Source organism: Psittacula echo, assembly GCF_963264785.1.
Source record: "Psittacula echo genome assembly, chromosome: 2".
In the NCBI taxonomy this organism is placed as follows: domain Eukaryota; kingdom Metazoa; phylum Chordata; class Aves; order Psittaciformes; family Psittacidae; genus Psittacula; species Psittacula echo.
The window spans coordinates 102,427,061-102,448,501 of record NC_137737.1 but is presented as its reverse complement, the minus strand read 5'-3'; the positions used below and the strand labels follow the sequence as shown (position 1 = coordinate 102,448,501).

Here is a 21,441-nt window from a genome sequence, read left to right as displayed (position 1 = left end):
TAAATGTCTACATTTCTAAGCTGTCACAAACATTTTTTTATGCACTGTCTACTTAATAAGCTTCAGTTCTACTTCTAGAAGAGCTTGTAGCTCTCAGTGGGATACTGAATCTATTAATATTTCTTATGCATTGCTTTTCACTTATATTAAAAATAATATTAACAATGGTAAACCACTTTCTTCCTCTTAAAAAAGGGGAATCAATTACTTAGTACAAATTTACACTTGCATTACTGTTGTGTTTGCATAAGAATCCACAGAAGGGCAAAGATCAGGACTGTAAAACCATTGAATACATAAGAAGTGTGACATGGGGTATTTTTGGTTTCAAATAATCTTTGTAGTAAAAACTAGGAATCTTTAAGTTCTCTGAAGAACATGAACATTTTGACATCAATGACATTGCCGGTTGAATGTCTCTGTAAAGAGTATCCAATATTGTCAGATTCAGCTTACTTTACAGATCAATTAACTAACCTTACAGGCTGAAGGACACAAAAAGTGTATCCAAGTCTGAGTAGTTAGGTCTTTGGAGTCTTCATGAGACAGAGCAAATCCTTGATGTGTTGCCCTGAGGTATTTTAAACAGGGAATAATAGTTAGCAAGACTCTTTAAGTTTTAAAAAATGTTTAGAAAGTGTTGAAATACTCATTTAATCTTATAATATGCACACTAAAACATTCTTGTTTACACTCTTTGCAAGTCTTCCTCAACATTTTATATCTGTCTCCATCATTTATAAAGGGCATGCTTCTCTGATGGTTTAGAAGTTAAATAAGATGGAATATTTACAAAGAGATTCTACATTATACTGAAAACAATGAAAGCGTGCATATACTGCTATACTCCACGTGTGTGCGCTGTAAACTTACAAATGCCGCTATAGGCGGTGACCTCTGTGTTCAAGAATTTTCTGCTAGCTGCATTTCAGAATGTCCACTTACTCTACATTGTCTAGCCTGTTGGTAATTAATGAGCGATATCCATATCCCAGTTTGTGGAATGTGAGGGAAAAATTAAACTAATAGGTACTTAAAGCCTACTGGAACCTCAGTATCAAAAGAAGTATCCTTAGATAACTATTATATCACTCTATGATTCTATGATAGATGAAAAGGGAACACAGGCTAAGTTAACATTTTATATCTTAGACAGAGACATTTCTGTTCTTCCTGTTCTGTCTCTGTCCATAGATGTTTTACACTGTGTATTATGGCAATCCACTTAAGTGCACTACTTTCTTTAAAAGAAGGGTGATGGTTCTCTACCTGTTTTTTCCCAGGTGGTGGAAACTTCACAAAGGTGAGTGAGGTTTCTGGATAAATCAAGTTTTCTATTCTCACTGTAGACATTGAATTGCTGTTTAAATCAGAACAGCGTTTTTTGGAGACTTGGGTTATTAACAGCCAGCTCTTGTTAAAGATTTCCACCTTTTCCAGAAATCTGTATTATGAAATTTCCTTATAGTGTGACAGTGCTGCAGAGGTGCTTACCTATAATACATATTTTCATTCACTTAGTATATACATGAATTGGAAACAGTGACACCCTGATGATCTCACAGGAAATTTAGATACGTGTATTAAGACCACATATTTTGTCCCATACTCTTTGCCTGATTGTCCCCTGAATCCTGCAGAAAACATAACTATTATCAGACATAAAACAGTAGCCTTAATGGTTGTACTGGCTACTGTGAATTGTTCTGTTTAATTCTCATCTAAGATGCAGAGAAATACAGCATACTATGCATAGATATCACAGGAATAAAATGAGCTACCCAAAATAAAATTTGTGATGATCTTGCATACTACAGAATAGCCAGTAGTGTTTTAGTGGGCTAAAAGGAGTCTTTATAAAGTTTCATATCAGAATCCTCAAGGCTGAGTCTAGAATATCAGTAGGTACTTTTCTGAGAGCAATGCCTGAATTATTTGGGAATTCACATGACTTTATAGAGTGGAAATTCTGTGCATTCTTATTATTTTCAGACTAGATCTAGAGTTTTCCTCACTGGGCTTAGTCCTTCATTTGTTTGAAATGATTGGTGTGATTATCAGACTGAGTAAAATGTGATGATGATGTCCCAACACCTCTGATTTGTGGTTTGATAAAAGGACTTAAAAAAATTGCTATGGATATATACATTTCTTTTTCCTGACTAAATTACAATAGCTTATAGGTAGTTTGATAGTAAGGGAAGAATCCTGGACCATGGCTTAAACACAAATTCTTGTACAGCCTTAACTATTCTTTCCACTGTATTCATAAATCAGGTACCAGATCATATATAGTGTTATCTCTAGAAATTATGTACTTAACCTGAATGTTTTTACTGCCCATCATAAAGTATATTTTGTGATAGGACATAATCATAGAATCATAAAATACCAGGTTGGAAGGGACCTTAAGGATCATCTGGTCCAAACTTTCTTGGCAAAAGCAGTCTAGACAAGATGGCTCAGAACCATGTCCATCAGGATCTTAAAAGTGACCATTTTCATGATTTCATTTGACTGCCTATTTTCCAACAATTTTTGGAGTTTGGAAAGTGCTGGGAAAATATACTGTTTCATGGATTTATTCTTTTCCCCCCATACTGGCTTCTAACAAGATATTTAAACTGTATTGAGTTGTACTTGCCAATATTTCCTGGGTCTTCATTACATCTTTAGCAATACAAACACAAACCAAGGACATTCTGTTACAACTGAAAGATGAAAACCTTGTATTAGTTCTGTGGAGGTAATATGTTTAGAAAAAACATACATGTGCATATTGAAACATGCACTGATTTTCTGTGAAATGAATACCTTGCTAAAGCGGCATCATGTGTAGAGGTTTGTTTGCTTGTTTTGTCCTAGAGGTTAGCATTACATTTTTAACAAAACCCCTTTTTTCATAGCTTAGACTGAGAAGTCCAAAATGTTACTTCTTAATACTGTATTAGCGTGGTCCATTTACCATGTAGTTCTGTATAGATATGGTCTTGTACATGTGGTATCTTATTTACCCAGGATCCTTTGTCCTTATTACAAAGAGTTTCTGTTGTGGACTCAGCAGGACTGTTAGGAATCACTGCCTATGCTAGTCAAAAGTCTATGCAGCCTTGTGAAATCCATTGCTGTGTAGTAATATAGAGTTTCATGTTCACTATCTGGTAAATAGTTTAACTAATTTTTTACATGGCTTTGAAGTGAAAACGTGAGGAACTGGAATGAAGTTTCTTGGTTTTAAAGGATCTTATAATATTCTATGAAATAAAGAATATGCCTGAATATTTAGTATTAAAACTAAGGTAGCTTCATGCCTGTCATCTGTGATGCAGTTATATTGATACAACTTTCAGGATGGTTAGGTAATTTGCTTCCTAACTTATGTACGTGGAACAAAAATTCAGATTTATTGGTTTATTGTCACTGCTGAAATTGAATTTTCTTTTTGACTTAGCTGTAGCATATACAACAGAGCTGTATTGCTTCCGGAACAAAGAGGTAGTACTTCCATGGGAGGTAAGAAAGGAAGAAAAACAGATATGCTGGGGTTTGGGTTTTTTCTTTTTTCCCTTATTTTTTTGTTTAATATGTAATAGAAATTTCCCTCTTTGGTCTTCACGTGTAAAGAGAGCTGTCTTACACTGAAGACTGAAGTAAGTGCCTCTGCACTGAAGCATTATATTTTCAGATAACTTTCAAACAAAGGATTGAATCTTAAGTAAAAATAATGAGTGTTCTGTTGGGATACAGTCACAAAACTTGTTTTGTTTGTATCAGTGGAATGCTGCATGTTTCCTTGAGCAGCAGCATGAGTGATATCACTGAAGTCAATGGGAAATCTGCTGATTTCAATTATCAGTTCCTGATTTGAAAGGTCTAGTAACACCTTAAAATTTCATTGAACAAGGTAAGATCCTGCATTTCTTGAATAATGGCAAACTTTCTATTTAGAAGAGAAAATAAGCTTAAATACTGGTTTAATCTGTCCCTTTTAGCATAGATTGTTTAAGAAAAAAGCTCACTGTGCCATAACATGGCAACTTTTGGAATCTGATGTATAGTGCACGTTACCTGCACTTTAAGTAATGGTGGTACAATAGTCTAGTATTCATCAAGCAACTTTGATACAATCTTGAATTTCCTGAAAATTTAATATTATGTCCTATCGGACTTTCAAATTTTCATTAAGTATGTTGGAATGCATTGATTTGCTCACAAGAAAGTAATGATTACAAATTCTAGTGTGGTTTCACGCTGTTTATTATTTTAGTAATCTAAGATGTATTTATCTTTAGAGACCTACAATTACAGCAAACATCCAATTCCCAGCACCATTTAACTATTAATCTGAAAAGTTAACAATATTCATCTGTATAGATTAAGTGATTTTGCATAGTTCCTAAGTTAAATGGGTTGAACAGCATTCTGATCTACAATATATAACACAGATATAGTCTAGGAAATTCTTGAGACTGATGACAATTTGAACTTGCTTTTAGTGCTTCCACTCATGCTGACCACTACTGATTTCTTACAGTTTCTTACAGTTCCTTATTTATCCATACATTTGGCTTAGTTCAACAATATAAAGTCAGGATGGAAGGTTGCCTTAGAAATCAGTTGAAAACAGAGAAGTGTCAACCTTCTGTATGGCAAATAGAATAAAATGTAAAAAAAAAAGAGAGATTAGCAACAGAGGCCTATTATACTTTTATTTTTCAAAATGTAAACCAAAATGTCTGGTATTGAACTTTTAAGCACACTGGGAGACTAGTGGGCAGGTTGTTTTTTGGGTTTGGGTTTGGGGCTTTTTTTTCCCCCATAAATTTGTCACTGAGGCAAATTAAAGATGAAAACTCATATTTAGCTTCAGATCTTTTCGGTTAAGAATCCTCCAAATCGGCTGCCCTTTGAGATTTCAAATTAAATTAGGAGAAATAATTGCTATAACACCTATGCCTGAACAATTTTTGCCATTTATTTGGGGTTTTTTTAACACAGTTTGTTTAATCTATTACTGCTGTCACCCCTTATGTGTTTTGTCATAATCCAATCAATTGCAAGAAAAGCATGCTACTGTTTGTAAAGCAAACAAACCAAACCCTATTAGTGTGAATATCGAGAGTTCCAGTTTTCCCTTGCTTGATAGTGAAACATAAAGAATAAGGTGTAATTTATTTCTTTGAAAAAGAAATTAATTAATCTGAAATTAATTAATTAACTAATTAATCTGAAATTAATTTCCTACTTAATATGGAAATTTTTACTTGCTTATTCCCTGGATTAAAAATTCAACTCTTCATGCATAATAGCAAAAACAACTATGCACTTATTAACACATTGGAGTTCTCACTTTCCAGATGAGTGATGGCTTCTCAAATTTTGAGAGTTTTGGTTTATATGTGTCCCTTATAAATTAATTTCAAGCAGTATTCTCCAAGGCATTAGCTGAAATGTGAATTCTTTCCTTGACTGAGATTAGAGAACATTTTAAATTCACCTAAACCACTGTATAATGTTCATTTAGATTAATCTTTGTTGAACTAATATTATTATGTTTAGCTTTAGGCAAAAAAGGAAATGCAGTTTGAGAATTAAGTCATATTAATCCCATTTCAAATGACACTTACATTAGCAATATAGCAAATGGGCATGTTGTACATGCCATTTTTATGTAAGGTTGTACTTATGTGTGCACCAATATTTTGCTAAACATAACACAAAATTGAGAATTAGAAGATATTGAAGTAAAAAGTATGTTACAAAAATATGTACAGCCAGAGGAGTTTAAATTCAGTGTCTGTTTCTAATTGTGGGAAGCACTTTAATCTGAGGGATTTTGTTATTATTTAAAAAATAACCTTCAAGTCAAAGGCTACTTAAATGATGACTAATATTAAAGTTTTGAGTACATAGTTACTAAACTGTGTTGGAACCAAGGCTTCAAATTTGTTTCTGCAGTCAGAAATTACTCTGAGGGTTTGTACAAGGAGGAGTGAAAACCATTTGTTTTATCAGCAATTTCAATGAATTGGGAAACCTTTAGAACTGGCCAGTATGAAAAGTAGGCTAGAATGGATCCCAAATAGAAAGCTCATCTTGAGTGGCCTGAGAAAACATAGCAAAAAGCGACTTTCTTAAGCAATGTCATAAATTTGCAAGTCAAATTACTGATTTAAGCTAGTGCAGCAAACTATTGGCACTGCCAAGTAAGGCCAGTATGACCTTTGATGTAATTGTTGGTATATTTTATACCATGAGCATTACTTTTAAAATACATCAAAGCTATAGGAGTAGGAGGGCAATATAACTGAACAAAATCTAACTGAGCAATGATACTGGCAGAAGTTCTGGAGGTGAGGTTTTTTGTCCCAGTCTGAGCCAGAAGCTTAGGTTAGGGTTGAGCAAAAGAGAAAACTTAGAGGTGCTGTTGGAGTGGGGCTGGAATTGGGGAGCAGAAGGAAAGTTAGGACAGCCAAGACATCTGTATTGGGTCTTAGTCCCAGTCAGAGCTGGAAAAATAAGGTTAAGGGTCAAGCGCTTAATAGAAAGCCAAGCAATGTTGTTGGTGTTGGGAAGTGAATTAAAAAATAGAGACTATTAAATAAAGTTTGAACATGAGTAAACGGTATGATCTTGCAGCAAAGAGTTGTAATGGGCTGCATTAGGAGAAGCACTGCCAGCAGGCTGAGGGAAGTGATTATCTGTTCAGCATTAGTGGAGGCCATACCTGAAGTGATGAGTCCATTTCTAGGCTCCCTAGTACGTGAGCGACATGGACATGTTGGAGAGAGTCTAGCAGAGGACCACTAAGATGACGAAGGGACTGGAGTACCTGTCATATTAGGAAAGGCTGAGAGCTGCGACTGTTCAGCCTGGAAAAGAAAAAGCTCAGGGGTATCTTACAAATATTTGTAAATACCAGAAGGGAAGGTGCAGAGAAGACGGAGCCCGGCTTTGTTTGATGTTGCCCAGTGACAGGATCAGAAACAATGGGCCCACACTGAAACTCAGGAGGTTCCCTCTGAACTTCAAGAAACAATTTTATACTCTGAGGTTGACCAAACACTGACACAGGTACACAGGTTGCCCAGAGACATTGGTGAATCTCCCACCTTGGATATATTCAAAAGCCATTTGGACATGGTCCTGGGCAAGTGGCTCTGTGTGGTGCTGCTTGAGCCCAGCAGGTTTGGACTAAATGATCTCTAGGAGTCCCTTCCAGTCTCAACCATTCTAGGATTCATTGGTAAGATATCCTCTACTTTTTCTTCAGGTAGTAAAACCTTTCACTACAACTACTATTGCCCATAATGAAATGTAAGGTCAACTGATGTGTCTGCATAAAATTATATATGTATATATGGGTTGGGTATATAATATATTTTCTTCAAACAACAGTGTAAGTTTTAAAGGAACAATGACTTGATGGACAATTTATTATTGGTAATTTAATTGTAAATATTTTTTATTTCAGTAAGTAAATAGGTCTCACTTATCACGTTCATCTTATGGGGGAAGAGAGGAAAATTTCAGGATATTCCCTAATGTATGATAGATAGGATATTTGTATCTGAGAGATATTATTAAACCAGCTTTAAAAAATTTAAACATTATGGCAAATTTGTCAAATATAGGAGGAACCAAATAGAGATTTCTTACCTTTTTTTTCTAATTTATAAATCTAGATTTTTTTTTCTTTCTAATGGGGGCATTCATTCATAAGCTGCAGTAAACAGCAAGAAACAAACCTCCCTCCCACCAGCAGATGGATGCCACCATTTTCCCACACTAGGAGTCTCCTCTTGCTATTATTCACCACTTCTTTCTAATGATCCTGGGTGGCCCAGGCTCACCCTCCAGAGAGGCTTCTCATCAACTGCAAGGGCAGTGAAGCTGTTCTGAAAGTGCAAGTTGTTAGGTGGGTCATAAGCCTTCTTTCTAGTGTGAGAAGTCACCAGCTTCCAGCCTTCATCACCATGGGAGTTTCCACTTTCCAGCTTCATAGACATAGGCTCTTCCTGCCCCTCCCCTACTGCTAACAGTTTGGGCTCTTGAAGCTGAAAGGTCTCAGTGAAGATTTAGTCCATCTCTTTTTCATTCTCCCTGATGCTGTGCAGTCTGGTGGCTTCTTTCCACAGGTCTTTCACAAGGAAGCACAGTCCCTTGACAACAACACACATCTTGCAGGCTAGGAGACCACATGTCCAGTCAGAGGCTTAAGAGGCTAACTGCAGCCTGGCTTTTCCAGAGCTGCATCTTCCTGAAGCTCTGTCTGGGTCCAAGATTCTGATAATGAAGGGACATGGAAGCAGAAGGGTTCCTACGAGTCCCCCAGTGATGCTAGAAACTCAAGAAGACACTTAAACCAGAACACTTTCAACTTCAAGCTGGAGAATGTAGTCACAGTGATTATTTCATCTAGGCTACTTTAGAGATTCATTAAATATCAATATTGATAAAATTCAGGAATGGTTCTTACCCAAATATTATATTTCGAGGTATGCAAATGTATGGCCTGCTACTTTTTTGACTCCAAATAGATGTACAATAGGAAAGCTCCCCAACCAGGAACAGTGGTAAAATATAGAAATATTTGTGTTAGCAAATATGTGACAAAGTTGCACCCAGAACAAACACTGGGATGAGGCTGATAATCTGGTTTATTTTGCAAGGTAGATTAAATTGATCATGTTTAGGTTTTATTATTTTTATTTTTGCTGGTTGAATTTGCTCGCAGAAGATGCATGAGTGCTCTTAATAATAAAGTGTAATTTTTTGTATATATGTGACCAAGGAATCTGTTTCTTATGTGCTTCTTTCAGTTCAAACACACTTTACTGATAAGAAAAATGACAGAAGGTTGTGTGGATTGGTAATGTATGAGACTTGCACCTTGAACTATGGATTGCTGAGTTCTGTTCTGAAAGAAAATAAAGTACATGGTTCATTTTTCATATGCATTAGTAACTTAGTTGATCAGGACATGTGGACATGTTTGATATATTGTCTGGCTATAAAAATGAATAAAACATTTACATATTTGCTCTGTTTAGACCATAGGTGAAAGTCCCTCATTTTCCTTGGCTTGTATCTCAGCCAAACTGTTTTCTTCTTAAGACTTCATTCTTCATTATATCTAACCTGAACTTCCTCTATTTAAACCCATCACCCCTTGTCCTATTGCTACAGTTCCTGATGAAGAGTCCCTCCCCAGCATCCTTATAAGCCCCATTCAGATAGTGTAAGGCTGCTATGAGGTCTCCATGCAGCCTTCTCTTCTCCAGGCTGAACAGCCCCAACTTTCTCAGCCTGTCTTCATATGGGAGGTGCTCCAGCTCCCTGATCATCCTCGAGGCCCTCCTCTGGACTTGCTCCAACAACTCCATGTCCTTCTTATGTTAAGGACCTTTTTTGTTTGGCTCTTTTTTTGTTTGTTTGTTTTCTTTTTAATTTCATTTATGATTGATATCTCCTTATAATACTACTTGGTCTTTAGGAAAGCTGATTTTCGTATTAGTTTAGGGGTAAGGACACAGGTGCTTTGCATAAATTCTTTGTTAGTATGTAGCTTCTGATAATGTACACTAGTGAATTGACAGCAGCACTTTATAACTCTTTTTTATTTCAGAAAAAAAGATATTACTGTGGCATGTGAAAATGCGTGGTTTGTCGCTATACTGATCACCAGCTGTTAGAAAAAGGGATACAATCAGAATTAGGACTCTGAATTCTTGTGGCAGAATTTATTTATTTGTTTATTTATTTATTGCTAAAAAAAATAGTTGATTTCATGATGCTATCTTTCAGACACTTATAAGCAGGGCTGTAGAATTAAGGACAACAGATTTATGGGCCTACTGTATCTTGAGGAGATTGTAAGTGCTTTTCAGTGGATCTGGTTTTGTTAAGGCTCATTGGGTTTAGTTGCAATATGACATATACTTGTAGCAGGTCTCTTAATCATTAATTGTTTTTATTTTAACAGTGAAGTGTATTGCCTATGTAAGATGTATTTTCAGTTTCTGATAGGAAAACATTTCAAATCTGGTTACAACCAAGTTTTTAGCACTGGCGAGTATTGTTTTGTAGACCTTGTTTTGACTTGTGCAATAGTGTTAGAAATAGTGATGGTGCAAGTGTAGACTTCTTTCTCCTGCAGGTGTAACTAAAGCAGATTTTTTTTGTCTTTTAATTTCATTTGTCCCTACATCTTATGGCAAACAGATGTATTATTTATAGCATATATTTTAACATCATTATTCTAACAGTGCTTCCTAGTTCTAACTTGTTTCCTGGATATCTTTTGCAATAGTTTGTTATTTGCATATGAAAATGTGAAGTAAGTAAGAAGTGCTTATGTCTTGGTAGACACTGACATTTTGGATATTCTTCTAGTCTCAGTCTTTTTTGTGAATTGTGGTTACAGTGAAGAAGGCTAGCATACAGCTAGAAACTTTCAGTATTTGTTTAGTCATCTTCCCTGTTTTTTTCACCTGAAAAATGTAATTGTCTCTTTTGTTTAAAATAAGGTAAAACATGAAAACATGTCATAAGTTTACAGTAAAAATGAGTGCATATTGTGTTAGTATTCTCTTTATTGATCTCAACAGCTAGGTAAAAGCAGTTAGTCTGAAATTTTAAATTATTTTCTGATAATTGGTGAAAAAAGAATTTTGGACAGGCTTTATGGATAATTTCATCTGATACTCATTGAGAGGAAACCTTTTTTCCTTGAGTGCATAGTAAATTGTCCTGAACAGCAGGTGGTAGATATTAAACGACTCTTCATGTGAATTCATTGTTTTGAGTGGGGCTTCACCAGATACATTATGATCCATGCAAATGCTACATTTTAGACATGAATGCAGCAGACAACATCTGAAATGTGGGGAATACCATGTCCTGATGTGCATGTTAACATTGAATGTTAAAGCTGCATTAAGGATTATATAAGATGGGCACCATTCCTAGTTTTTCAATGAAGATGTTAATGTTTCTTTTAATGTAATACATAGTCCATATAAACTTGAACTTAAAAGAAACTGATAAAAGCAGTGTCAGAATCATGGGAAGAAAGATCTGTCAGATCAAGGATAATTTTCCTCACCTCGCTCCTAGCATTTTCCTATTCTTGAAATTATTTATGCCTCTCTGTGTATATTATTTATGACTGTTGCAAAGTTTCAGCCCTTAAGTTTTTCATGTATCTATGGACAACATATATTGCTGCAGAAAAAACTTGTAGTAAATTAGTCATACACACAAAAGAGTTTTCTCTGTGTGTAGATGGTGGAGAGGAAAATAAATGCCTGTAAATCAACAACTGTTCTTTTAATGTCAACATTGTGCAATGATACCAGCTTGCAGCAAACTTAAACATTTGAGTTGTACCAGAAGGAAGAAATATTTGATTACAAAACAAGCTGGTGCTCAGATAAACACACTGTTATAAATATAAGCATTCATTAAAAGTTCAATTTGTTGCAGGGCTCAGTGTCTCAAGATATAGTCAGGCACATTTGTCATGCTTTCAATATAATTTCTGATGGACTAAATGGCGTTCTTGGCAGACTTGCTCACAATAACAGAAAAAGCAAAGTAAATTTATTTTTTTCTATGCTGAATATTGAAATACTTGTAAAATAAAAAGGTAGCCAACATTTGTCTTCTCTTTCCTGTAGTGAGAATGCTATGGATTCTGGCAGTCTATGATGACTTCTTTTAGATGAAAAAGGAAAAAAAATCTAGAAACAGTCACATGCACTGTAAATAATCATTGCAAAACCAACTTGTGTCACACATGGTAAATAATAGTTTTGCTTGCCAGCAAACATCACACCTGTGCACAGCAGTGCTGGACTTGGAAACAGGCAAGCTAGTGGGTTTCCTTTGAGGCCTTAGGAGCTTCTGCAGTCATCACCAAGCTCTTACAGACTTCTAGCAGTAGAAATCTTAAACAAATAAAACAAATCTGCCCCAAAATGCTCAAAACAAACAAACAAAAAACCCAAACAAAACCCAAACAAAACCCAAACAAAAAAACCCAAATAATTATAGTGCAGATAATGAAGATTCTTGAAAGTATTTCCTATTCAATTGGACATGGGTGTCTTGATTACATGAAGTCTTCCTATTTCACCTTTCCCAAAGGGAGGTATGCAGTGGAATTGAACCATTGTTATCTTAGTTCTGTAGACACCTCTGACCTAAAACCAAGAGGGATCTCAAAGAATGAGATTCAGCAGTCTAACTGATCTCTTCTCCTTGTATATAATATCTCTTTGAAGATGTTTCTGTGTGTATCAGTTTTTTCCTGATCTCCCAATCTCTCAGTACAGACTTTTTTTTCTCCCAGTTGTGCTGAGCATCTTTAGTGGTTTTATACCATTCATTTAGACCATTGATAAAAGATCTTCAGACCCAGTATTATAACAGTGTTACAAATTGTAACAACAATGTATCACAATGCATTCTTGATGAAGAAACACACTGCTCCTGCTTGACGGCTGACTCCTCCGGCAGAGCTTGATTTTAATTCATTTGGTCCAATCTACCTAGGTACCATATTTAAGGAAGTTGCACTTTTGGCAGTCCTTCTAGCAGCTAAAATGCATTCAGTACTTTAAAAGTTGACAACATCTCATAAATAAACAAAACTACCAGTGTGAAATGGTAGATTCCCTGTCCTTGCATTTCTTGACAATGCACAACTTGGAGAATATTTGGTAAAACTGCACAACTGTTGAGTTCTTGACTCTGGCTTTGAAAAGGTCATTGGATAGGACTTTTTTGAGATTTAGTATTCCTGTCTTACTTACAGAAAGGGAACATTTGCTTCAGAAACCAAGAGCTTTCTTGTGTCAAGTTTTGTAAGTAGCTGTGAGGAAAAGGTAGTAAGAGTCAAATTCACTGACTTCTTTATGAAGCTTTATAGTTATTTCAATAGGTTTTCCTTATTAGGAGAGTGCCATGATTCTTAATTCATAATAAACCTGTGACTTATTAAATTTTCAGTTCAATGTGTTTCTTGCTTTAAGTTTGTAGAATAATTTGTAGCGTAGATGAATGGAAATTACCTCCATGCACAATATAGTGAGGATATCAAGAATCTTGAAGATGCATATTCATTCATCCTGCTTTAAAACCTGAAAAAGCTCTATGCAGTCATTTAAAGCACAAAATTGCATATTGATTTTAGATTTTCATTTTTGATCTGTGTAAGATGAAACAGATGTTTTTACAAGTATTTCAGTGAGGCTGCCAGAGTTTTCTTTTTATTAGTTTAAATAGGAATTCTTGCTTCTCTGGTTCACAGGTCTGTAGGCCATATTTGGCTTGCCTGCAGATCACTAGTATGAAGAGAGACAGAACTAGAAGTTAATGTTTTGATGTGATTGAGTAAGGTCCAGATTGTAAATAAATAAATGAAACTTCTGTTTTCAGTCTGTTCTGCTGTAGAAAAGACCTTGCATATAATGTGACGCATCTTGCATAGACAAGTTTTATTTAGGATGTTTAGAGAATCTATCTCAGAAAAATGCTGTTGTAAACCCCATCAATTTTGTAAAAAAAACCCCAACCTTTTGCAGAGAGAATTTCTGGTTGAATTGGCATTTTTTGTGCTGATATCATTGTCAGTCATATCAATTTCTGATATTGTTGTTAGTCAGATAAAATCAAAACTATACCTATTTGCCATTATGCTTGTGTTCTGTCCATCTCTATTTCAAATGCTTCTTTTAGAAAGCTGGAGATGATAACTCTCTAAGTACACTTCCCTACGTTTTGCCAAGTTTTATAGAAAGCTAACAGAAGTTTGTGATATAACCAAACAAAAAGTGCTGCATTCTTAATCTCCCTTGCTCCTGAGGGCTGTGTAGAAAATTTTCCATTTTCCATATGGAACCATATTTACTGTTACATCTCTTCTTTTGTCATTCTTCTTTTAGATGTCATTACTCCCATTAAAAATGGGTAGGCAGCTTAATTGTCCTCCATCTTACTTGATCTTCCCTTGATGAAAAGGAAGGAGAAAAAAACTTGTTTCAAATAGAACCTTTTGAGCCTCAGTTGTTGTGATGCCTTAAACTGAACTAGAGCATTAAGATTTTCCCACTAATTAACTGTACCAGGAGGAGCTCCTTTTCCTGTGTCTGTTTTTCACAGGATTCTGTCTTTCATCTTACTCATAAAATAGTGTAAGTTAGCTTTAAGATGTTATTATCTAGTTTCAAAAGACAGTACACCGTACTTCATTGCCACCACTCAAATCAGCAATTATCCACTTCACTCACAATAGTTTGACCTCACTCTATGCTTCCACCATTGTTCTGGTCTTCCTATTGAAAAATAAAATTCAGTGCAAATTTGTGGAGACATTTTCTGGAGAGAAAAAATATTCATATTTGAAGGGAAAATGAAACATCCCAAGGTGGTTTTTTTTTGTTTTGTTTTGTTTTGTTTTGTTTTGTTTTGTTGTTTGTTTGTTTGTTTGTTTTGGGGTTTTTGTTTTTTGGTTTTTTTTTTTTTTTGACATGTTGCAAATTCTTCCTTAAGTTTTCAGTTCTTTTATAAATCAGAATCTGTAGTTCCACTCAAAAGCATGCTTATTCTCTGCACAGATTACAATGTATATTTTATGCGAAAAAACCCCAGCCCTGCAATTCTTTTCACTGTAGATGCGATATAGATACCACTGCTATTGTCAACCTGCATTTCTTAATTCAAATTTCAGTAATAAATTTCAAAATGAAAATAAGTATTATGTTCCTATGAAATGTTTTTGCTTGAAAAGTGAAAGGAGATAATAGATTTTAAGACATCAATAGATTAATTAAAAGGGTGTGTATTTTTCATGTAATGAAGAGAAAACAAAACAAAACAGATTCTCTTTAAAGAAACACAGCAACATACAATCATAGATCAATTCCAACCATTAAGTTAACAGTGCCAAGTCCACCACTAAGTCATGTCCCGAAGTGCCACGTCTACAGGTCTTTAAACAGGGAAGTGGGTGACTCAACCATTTCCCTGGGCAGCCTGTCCCAATGCTTGACAACCATTTTAATAAATTTTTCCCAATATGCAATATAAACCTCCCCTGGTGCAACTTGAGACCCTTTCCTTTGGTCGTAATGCTTGTTCCTTGGGAGAAGAGACTGACACCCACCTCTTTTCAGATAGCTATAGAGAGTGATTAGGTTTCCCCTAAGCCTCTTTTTCTCCATGCTAAACATGAATCAAGTCTGCTGATGATAGGAAGTGGGGGTGAGTGGCTGGTACACCTGAAGGCTGTGCTGCCATTCAGTGGGACCTTGATAGGCTGGAGAATTGGGTGGAGAGAAACTTAATGAGGTTCAACAAGGGCAAGTGTAGGGTCCTGTACCTGGGGAAGAAGAACTCCAAGTATCAGGTGAGGGCAGTAGGTACTGGAACAGACTGCTGAGAAGGATCATGGAGTTTCCCTCTCTGGGGACTTTTAAAACCCACCTAGGCACATTCCTGTGTAACCTGCCCTAGGTAGTCCTGCCTTTGCAGGGGGGTTGGACTAGATGATCTCCAGAGGTCTCTTCCAACCCTAACAAATCTGTAATTCTGTGATTCTTAGAGTTTGTAGACATCTTGGGTGTAATGTATAGAAATTTTACAGACAAAGAGATAAGTAAATTTCTATTTGACATAAGATCTTGGTTTGGTAGTTGTCTTGTGCTTAATTGCCTGACTGAAATTCCACTTTGGATGGTTTTCTGCTTTCTGTCTCTTCTTAAATCTGACAAAAATGACTCTGTATTAATCAGTGTCATCACTTTTAGGCTTAGAATTTGAGTTGTGTCTTTTGGCATATGCTTTGCAAGAACACAGGCTTTTCTCATGTTCTAGATATTTTGTGGGTACTTGTAAGACATTATGCCTACATATTATGTGAAAAAAATACAGGGTTTGTGATTGTAGTCCTATAGATGGTATTTGAATAACTATAAATCTACACAATTTGACGTGGAAAAGTAATTAATAAATTAATTAATTTGGTGCTAAACAGAGGTATGTGATCCCTTAATGTCTAGCTGTTGTACAGAAATTCAGTAAATAGAGTTTAATGACCTCATTAGGAATATGTGAGCATCTAACCTTGTCTTTTGCACTGAATTAACATCTTGTACTCTATCACCAGTGGGCAGACCATGCCAAAAATATCCTGAACTTCCCCTGAAATGCAGCTACATGCCACTTCCTCATGTCTTTCTTAGAGAGAGAAGATCAGCACCTCCCCCTTGAAGAAGCTGCAGACTGCAATGAGGTCACTCCTCAGCTTTCTCTTCTCCAAGCTGAACAATCCAAGTGACCACAGCTGCTCCTTATGAGTCTTGCCCTTGAAAACTTTTGCTATCTTGGTCGCCTCCTCTGGAGACACTCTAACAGTTTGATGTCCTTTCTATATTTATGCACCAAAACTGCACACAGTACTTGAGATGAGACCGCATCAGTGCAGCAGGGGGTAGGAAAACCACCTTCCTTGCCTGGCCAGCTATGCTGTGCTTGATGCACACCAGGACAAGATTGCACTTTTGGCTGCCAGGACACATTGTTAACTCACATTCAACTTGCCGTCAATCCAAATCCCCAGTTCTCTTTCCATGGGCTTGCTTTCCAGTCTCTCATTTCCCAGTTTGTATATATAACCAGGATTAACCTGTCTTATGTGGAGAATCTGTCCATTGCTCTAGTTAAATTTCATAATGGTTGGTGATTGTAATACAGGATGTGTATTGGCTTTGAAATAGAATTTGGAGATAGCTCTAATTAATTTGCTAATGAAGTATTTTATTGTAATGTTTTAGTTCTTTTGTCTTTGATTTCCTATCTATTCTATGGATTATAATTTATTACTGGAAGAAGGGAAATATAACCCCCATTTCCAAGAAGAGGAAAATGGATGACCCAGGGAATTACAGACCAGTCAGTCTCACCTCTGTGCCTGGCAAACTCTTGGAGCAGATTCTCCTGGAAGGCATGCTAAGGCACATGAAAAACAGGGAGGTGGTTGGTGACAGCCAGCATGGCTTGACTAAGGGGAAATCCTGCCTGACCAATTTGGTGGCCTTCTATGATGGGGCTACGAAACTGATGGACAGGGGGAGAGAAGTTTGTGTCATCTACCTGGGCTTGTGCAAACCGTTTGGCACTGTCCCACATGACATCCTTGTCTCTAAATTGGAGACAGATCAATTTGATGGGTGGACCAGTCGGCGGATAAAGAACTGGCTGGATGGCCGCACGCAAAGAGTTGTGGTCAATGGCTCGATGTCCAGCTGGAGACCAGTAACGAGTGGGGTCTGTCAGGGATTGGTGTTGGGACCGATCTTGTTCAACATCTTTGTCAGTGGCATGGACAGTGGGATTGAGTGCGCCCTCAGCAAGTTTGCCCACAACACCAAGCTGTGTGGTTCGGTTGATACGCTGGAGGGAAGGGATGCCATCCAGAGGGACCTTGACACGCTTGTGAGGTGGGCTGATGCCAACCTGATGAAGTTTAACCATGTCAAGTGCAAGGTACTACACCTGGGTCAGAGCAATCCCAGGCACGGCTACAGGTTGGGCAAAGAAGAGATTCAGAGCAGCCCTGCAGAGAAGGACTTGGGGGTGTTGGTCGATGGAAAAATGAACATGAGCCAGCAGTGTGCGCTCGCAGCCCGGAAAGCCAACCGTATCCTGGGCTGCATCAAGAGGAGCATGACCAGCAGGTCGATGGAGGTGATCCTGCCCCTCTACTCTGCTCTCGTGAGACCTCCCTTGGAGTATTGTGTGCAGTTCTGGTGTCCTCAACATAAAAAGGACATGGAACTGCTGGAACAAGTGCAGAGGAGGGCCACGAGGATGATCAGGGGACTGGAGCACCTCCCATATGAAGATTGGCTGAGAAAGTTGAGGCTGTTCAGCCTGGAGAAGAGAAGGCTGTGTAAGACCTCCTAGCAGCCGTCCAGTATCTGAAGGGGGCCTACAAGGATGCTGGGGATGGACTCTTCATCAGGGACTGTAGTGACAGGACAAGGGGTAATGGGTTAAAACTTAAACAGGGGAAGTTTAGATTGGATATGAGGAAGAAATTCTTTACTGAGAGGGTGGTGAGGCACTGGAATGGGTTGCCCAGGGAGGTTGTGAATGCTCCATCCTTGGCGGTGTTCAAGACCAGTTTGGATGAGGGCTTGGGTGACATGGTTTAGTGTGAGGTGTCCCTGCCCCTGGCAGGGGAGTTGGAACTGGATGATCTTAAGATCCTTTCCAACCCTAACTATTCTATGATTACTTAGATGCAACTTCGTACAGTGCCCATACTTAATAATGTAAGCCTTTAGACATTATGGACCCCGTTTTCAAAGGGGTAAGCTTATGGTCATGTTCTGATTTATACATGGAAACTGTTTGAAACATCAGCCCTACTGTCTGTCTTTTATAGTTCTTCGTCAGGAGAAGGTGGAGCTTATGGAGAAAAAAATAATACATTGCCGCCTTTTTCTTTTTCCTCCCTCCTATTTTATTTGGACTTTTGGGGAATTCTCTAGTTTGTCATATATAGAATACTAGCTAGAGAAATATCTGGAAAAATATTATCATTGCTAGTAAACAAGCACTTGTTATTTTCCTTTGAATATGTTTTCTGTCTATACTAGCGATACTCAAAAAGTATTTCTACTTTCCTCTGAAAATCTGAATGAATGTCTTTGACTTTATAGTTTCTGATTGTTTTTATTTGCTCAGAAATAAGGTGGGAACAGACAGGTTTACCGTTTGATTTAGCTAGCTAATCTCATTTTTATGATTCACAGGGTCTGAATTATGTTTCTCTGATGCTGTAACACCTCATTCTCTTTGCTTCAGGTTCAGTAGCTTTCCATTATTTGCCAGAAATTGATTTAAAATTAAAGTAACCAATATCTCAAAAATACACCTCTCCAGCTCTTTCTGAAGCCTTGTTGGCACAGATATTCTGTTTCTTCAATGAAGAAATGCCTTGCACTCTTGTCAGTTGCTACTTTTATCAAGTAATCTATTTTAGTTATCACAGAACTGAAAATCCTGAAGTTCTAAAAATTTTGACATTATGTTTTAGTATTCCAATTTTTTAAATCTCAGTTGAAAGAACTGGAACCTTTCATTTTCATGTTTCTTTAACCTACCTTAATCTCTTTTAATCTTTTCATAAGTACTAGTAAATAATAGCTTTTTAATACTAAGTACTTGTCAATAATAATCTTCTGATAAAAATCTGTTAGTACCTCACAAATAGCTGCTTTGTGCTATAAAAATAAATACATTTTACCAATTATTCTTTTGAAATATGAGAAACATTTCATGCATTCTTGACAAAACCTCTGTCTCTGAATACTAAATAAAATTAGTTGTTAGATAATTACTTTATATGACTTATTAACATGGCTTTTAATTGATATCTTTAATTCCTCTTACATGTGGATTAGATAAATGAATTCAGAAAGCTTGGTTATCCTAAATTAAATTTACAGTATTGGCCATAAAAAGATAATATTTCTCTTAAGACTATTAGTTGTGACTTCAAGAAACAGTTTTTTTGCAAACTTAATAATTCTTCTGCTTGTTAAGCTAGTGGTTTCTAGTCCTGAAGACATACTTCAGAACTAGTTCAGTTTGATGAATATTCATTATAGTTCCTCTAGAGTATAAACAGACCATAACTAAAAACATGCTGATTTTTCATCTTTTGGGTAATAAAAGGTGAACTTTTATATTGTCAGACCGAAATTAGACTCAATGTTACTTAAAAAATAGTTGTTTGGTTTCATTTTTTAATACTTTTATGCAATAAATAGCAGGAAAATAAATTAGATTTTATTTCCAGTGATTATATTAAAATATTACCTATGCTTTACTTTTGTAAAGATATAAATAGTGAAAACTTGACTGTCTGGTTTTTTGGTTTTTTTTTTTTTTTTTTCAAATTCAAGTACTCAATTTTATGAAACACGGAAAAGTCATATCTTGAACTGATTTCTAAGATGTCCTCCTTCCTCTGAGGTGAGGCCATTAGCCTCATCTCGTGAAGAATGGGATTTTTGATTCAAATTATTCTGATTATTATATATTATTATATATAATTAGATATACCATATAATAATATGATATATATAATATATATATCATATTCTTATGGTTTGACTCATATTATTTCCCCCCCCCCCTTCTGTTTTGCTTCTTCCTCTTCCCACCCCAACCCTTCCCAGCTGGAAAGACTGCAGTTTAAGAATACCTCTGGATGGGGGAAGAGAGAGAGACTTGAAGCAGAAAAGCAAAGTTTGGAAGAAGAGAACAGAAGTTTGAAATTGCAGGTAAAAGAAATTCAGGGGCTTCCTTAGATGAAAAATAAAGCAACAGTACGTAAATTTTGATCATCAAAATGCACTAAGTAAGCTGCTGATCAAAAATAAGGTATGTGCATTGCTTCGTTTGGTTACTCGGGGAGCATTCCCCTAAGGAATTACTACTTCATAATGTCAAAATGTGTCCCTGAAAGAACGATTGTGCAAGATAGAACAGCCCTGTCAACATCTCAGACCTGGACAATTAGAACTCAGTGACTTTGAATTTCTGTAGGGTACTGAAACAGCAAGAAGCATCTTTTCATATTTAAAAGGAGCAGGAGGATATGACAAATCTGACAAGACTTGGGAGCAAAAGTGGAGACTGGTAGGAACAGAAGAAATTGAGTAAGCTTTCATAGCTGCAGAGTCCTGATGAAGGTCAAAGCAAAAAAAGCTGTGAGAATTTTTTTTGTCATGCTGAATATTGAATTTCTTCTTAGGGAAGAGAGAATTGAAGGAAGGATCTTATTTCTTATTTTTGATTTCTCTAAAAATCTGTTGACTTTTAAATCTTATTGTACTGCTAAAAATGCTGTGATAAATTATTCAGAGACTTGTAGCTGTGGGTATTTCTTCTATTTTGTGGTTTTCTATGCCAGTAATTAACTAGCAATCCAGAAAGCTCCTACTTTCAAGGTGATTCTGAAAGCTGGGAGAAAGAATGCAAAAAACACCTCCCAACCATGTACATACTTGATATTTCAAGTATGGGCAGTAAGAAACAGTAACATTCTTATTTGCCAAAAAAACAAATAATGTAATGTCATCTCTGTGCATTTATATCATCTGATTATCATCTCTGTTGAATAATGGCAGTCTGAGTAACTAGGACCAGGTTAAGGTTATAGTTGAAAAAAGTAATTTCTCTTGGGAAAGATTAGCAGTTAAAGGTTCTGCACTTGAGGTCTACTTTTAAATGTAAAATATATTTTTTCTATATTTCTTTGGTGACTCAGGAAAAGCAAACTGCAATTCATGCATATAGCTTACCTTTATAAAATATCTTACATAACCATCAACTGTTTTGGATTTTCCTTTACTAGTATTT

The 21,441-nt window shown here is 36.3% G+C and overlaps 1 protein-coding gene across 1 annotated transcript in view; it reads left to right on the top strand.

Annotated features, from left to right (window-relative positions):
• CCDC102B (coiled-coil domain containing 102B) overlaps positions 1-21,441 on the top strand; it is a gene marked incomplete at both ends in the record, with an annotated part of 138,845 nt that overhangs the window by 13,126 nt on the left and 104,278 nt on the right. Inside the window, one exon of the mRNA XM_080611919.1 lies at positions 20,256-20,360. Within this exon, the coding sequence (XP_080468045.1) occupies positions 20,256-20,360 (105 nt within the window). The remainder of the gene's footprint in view (positions 1-20,255; positions 20,361-21,441) is intronic.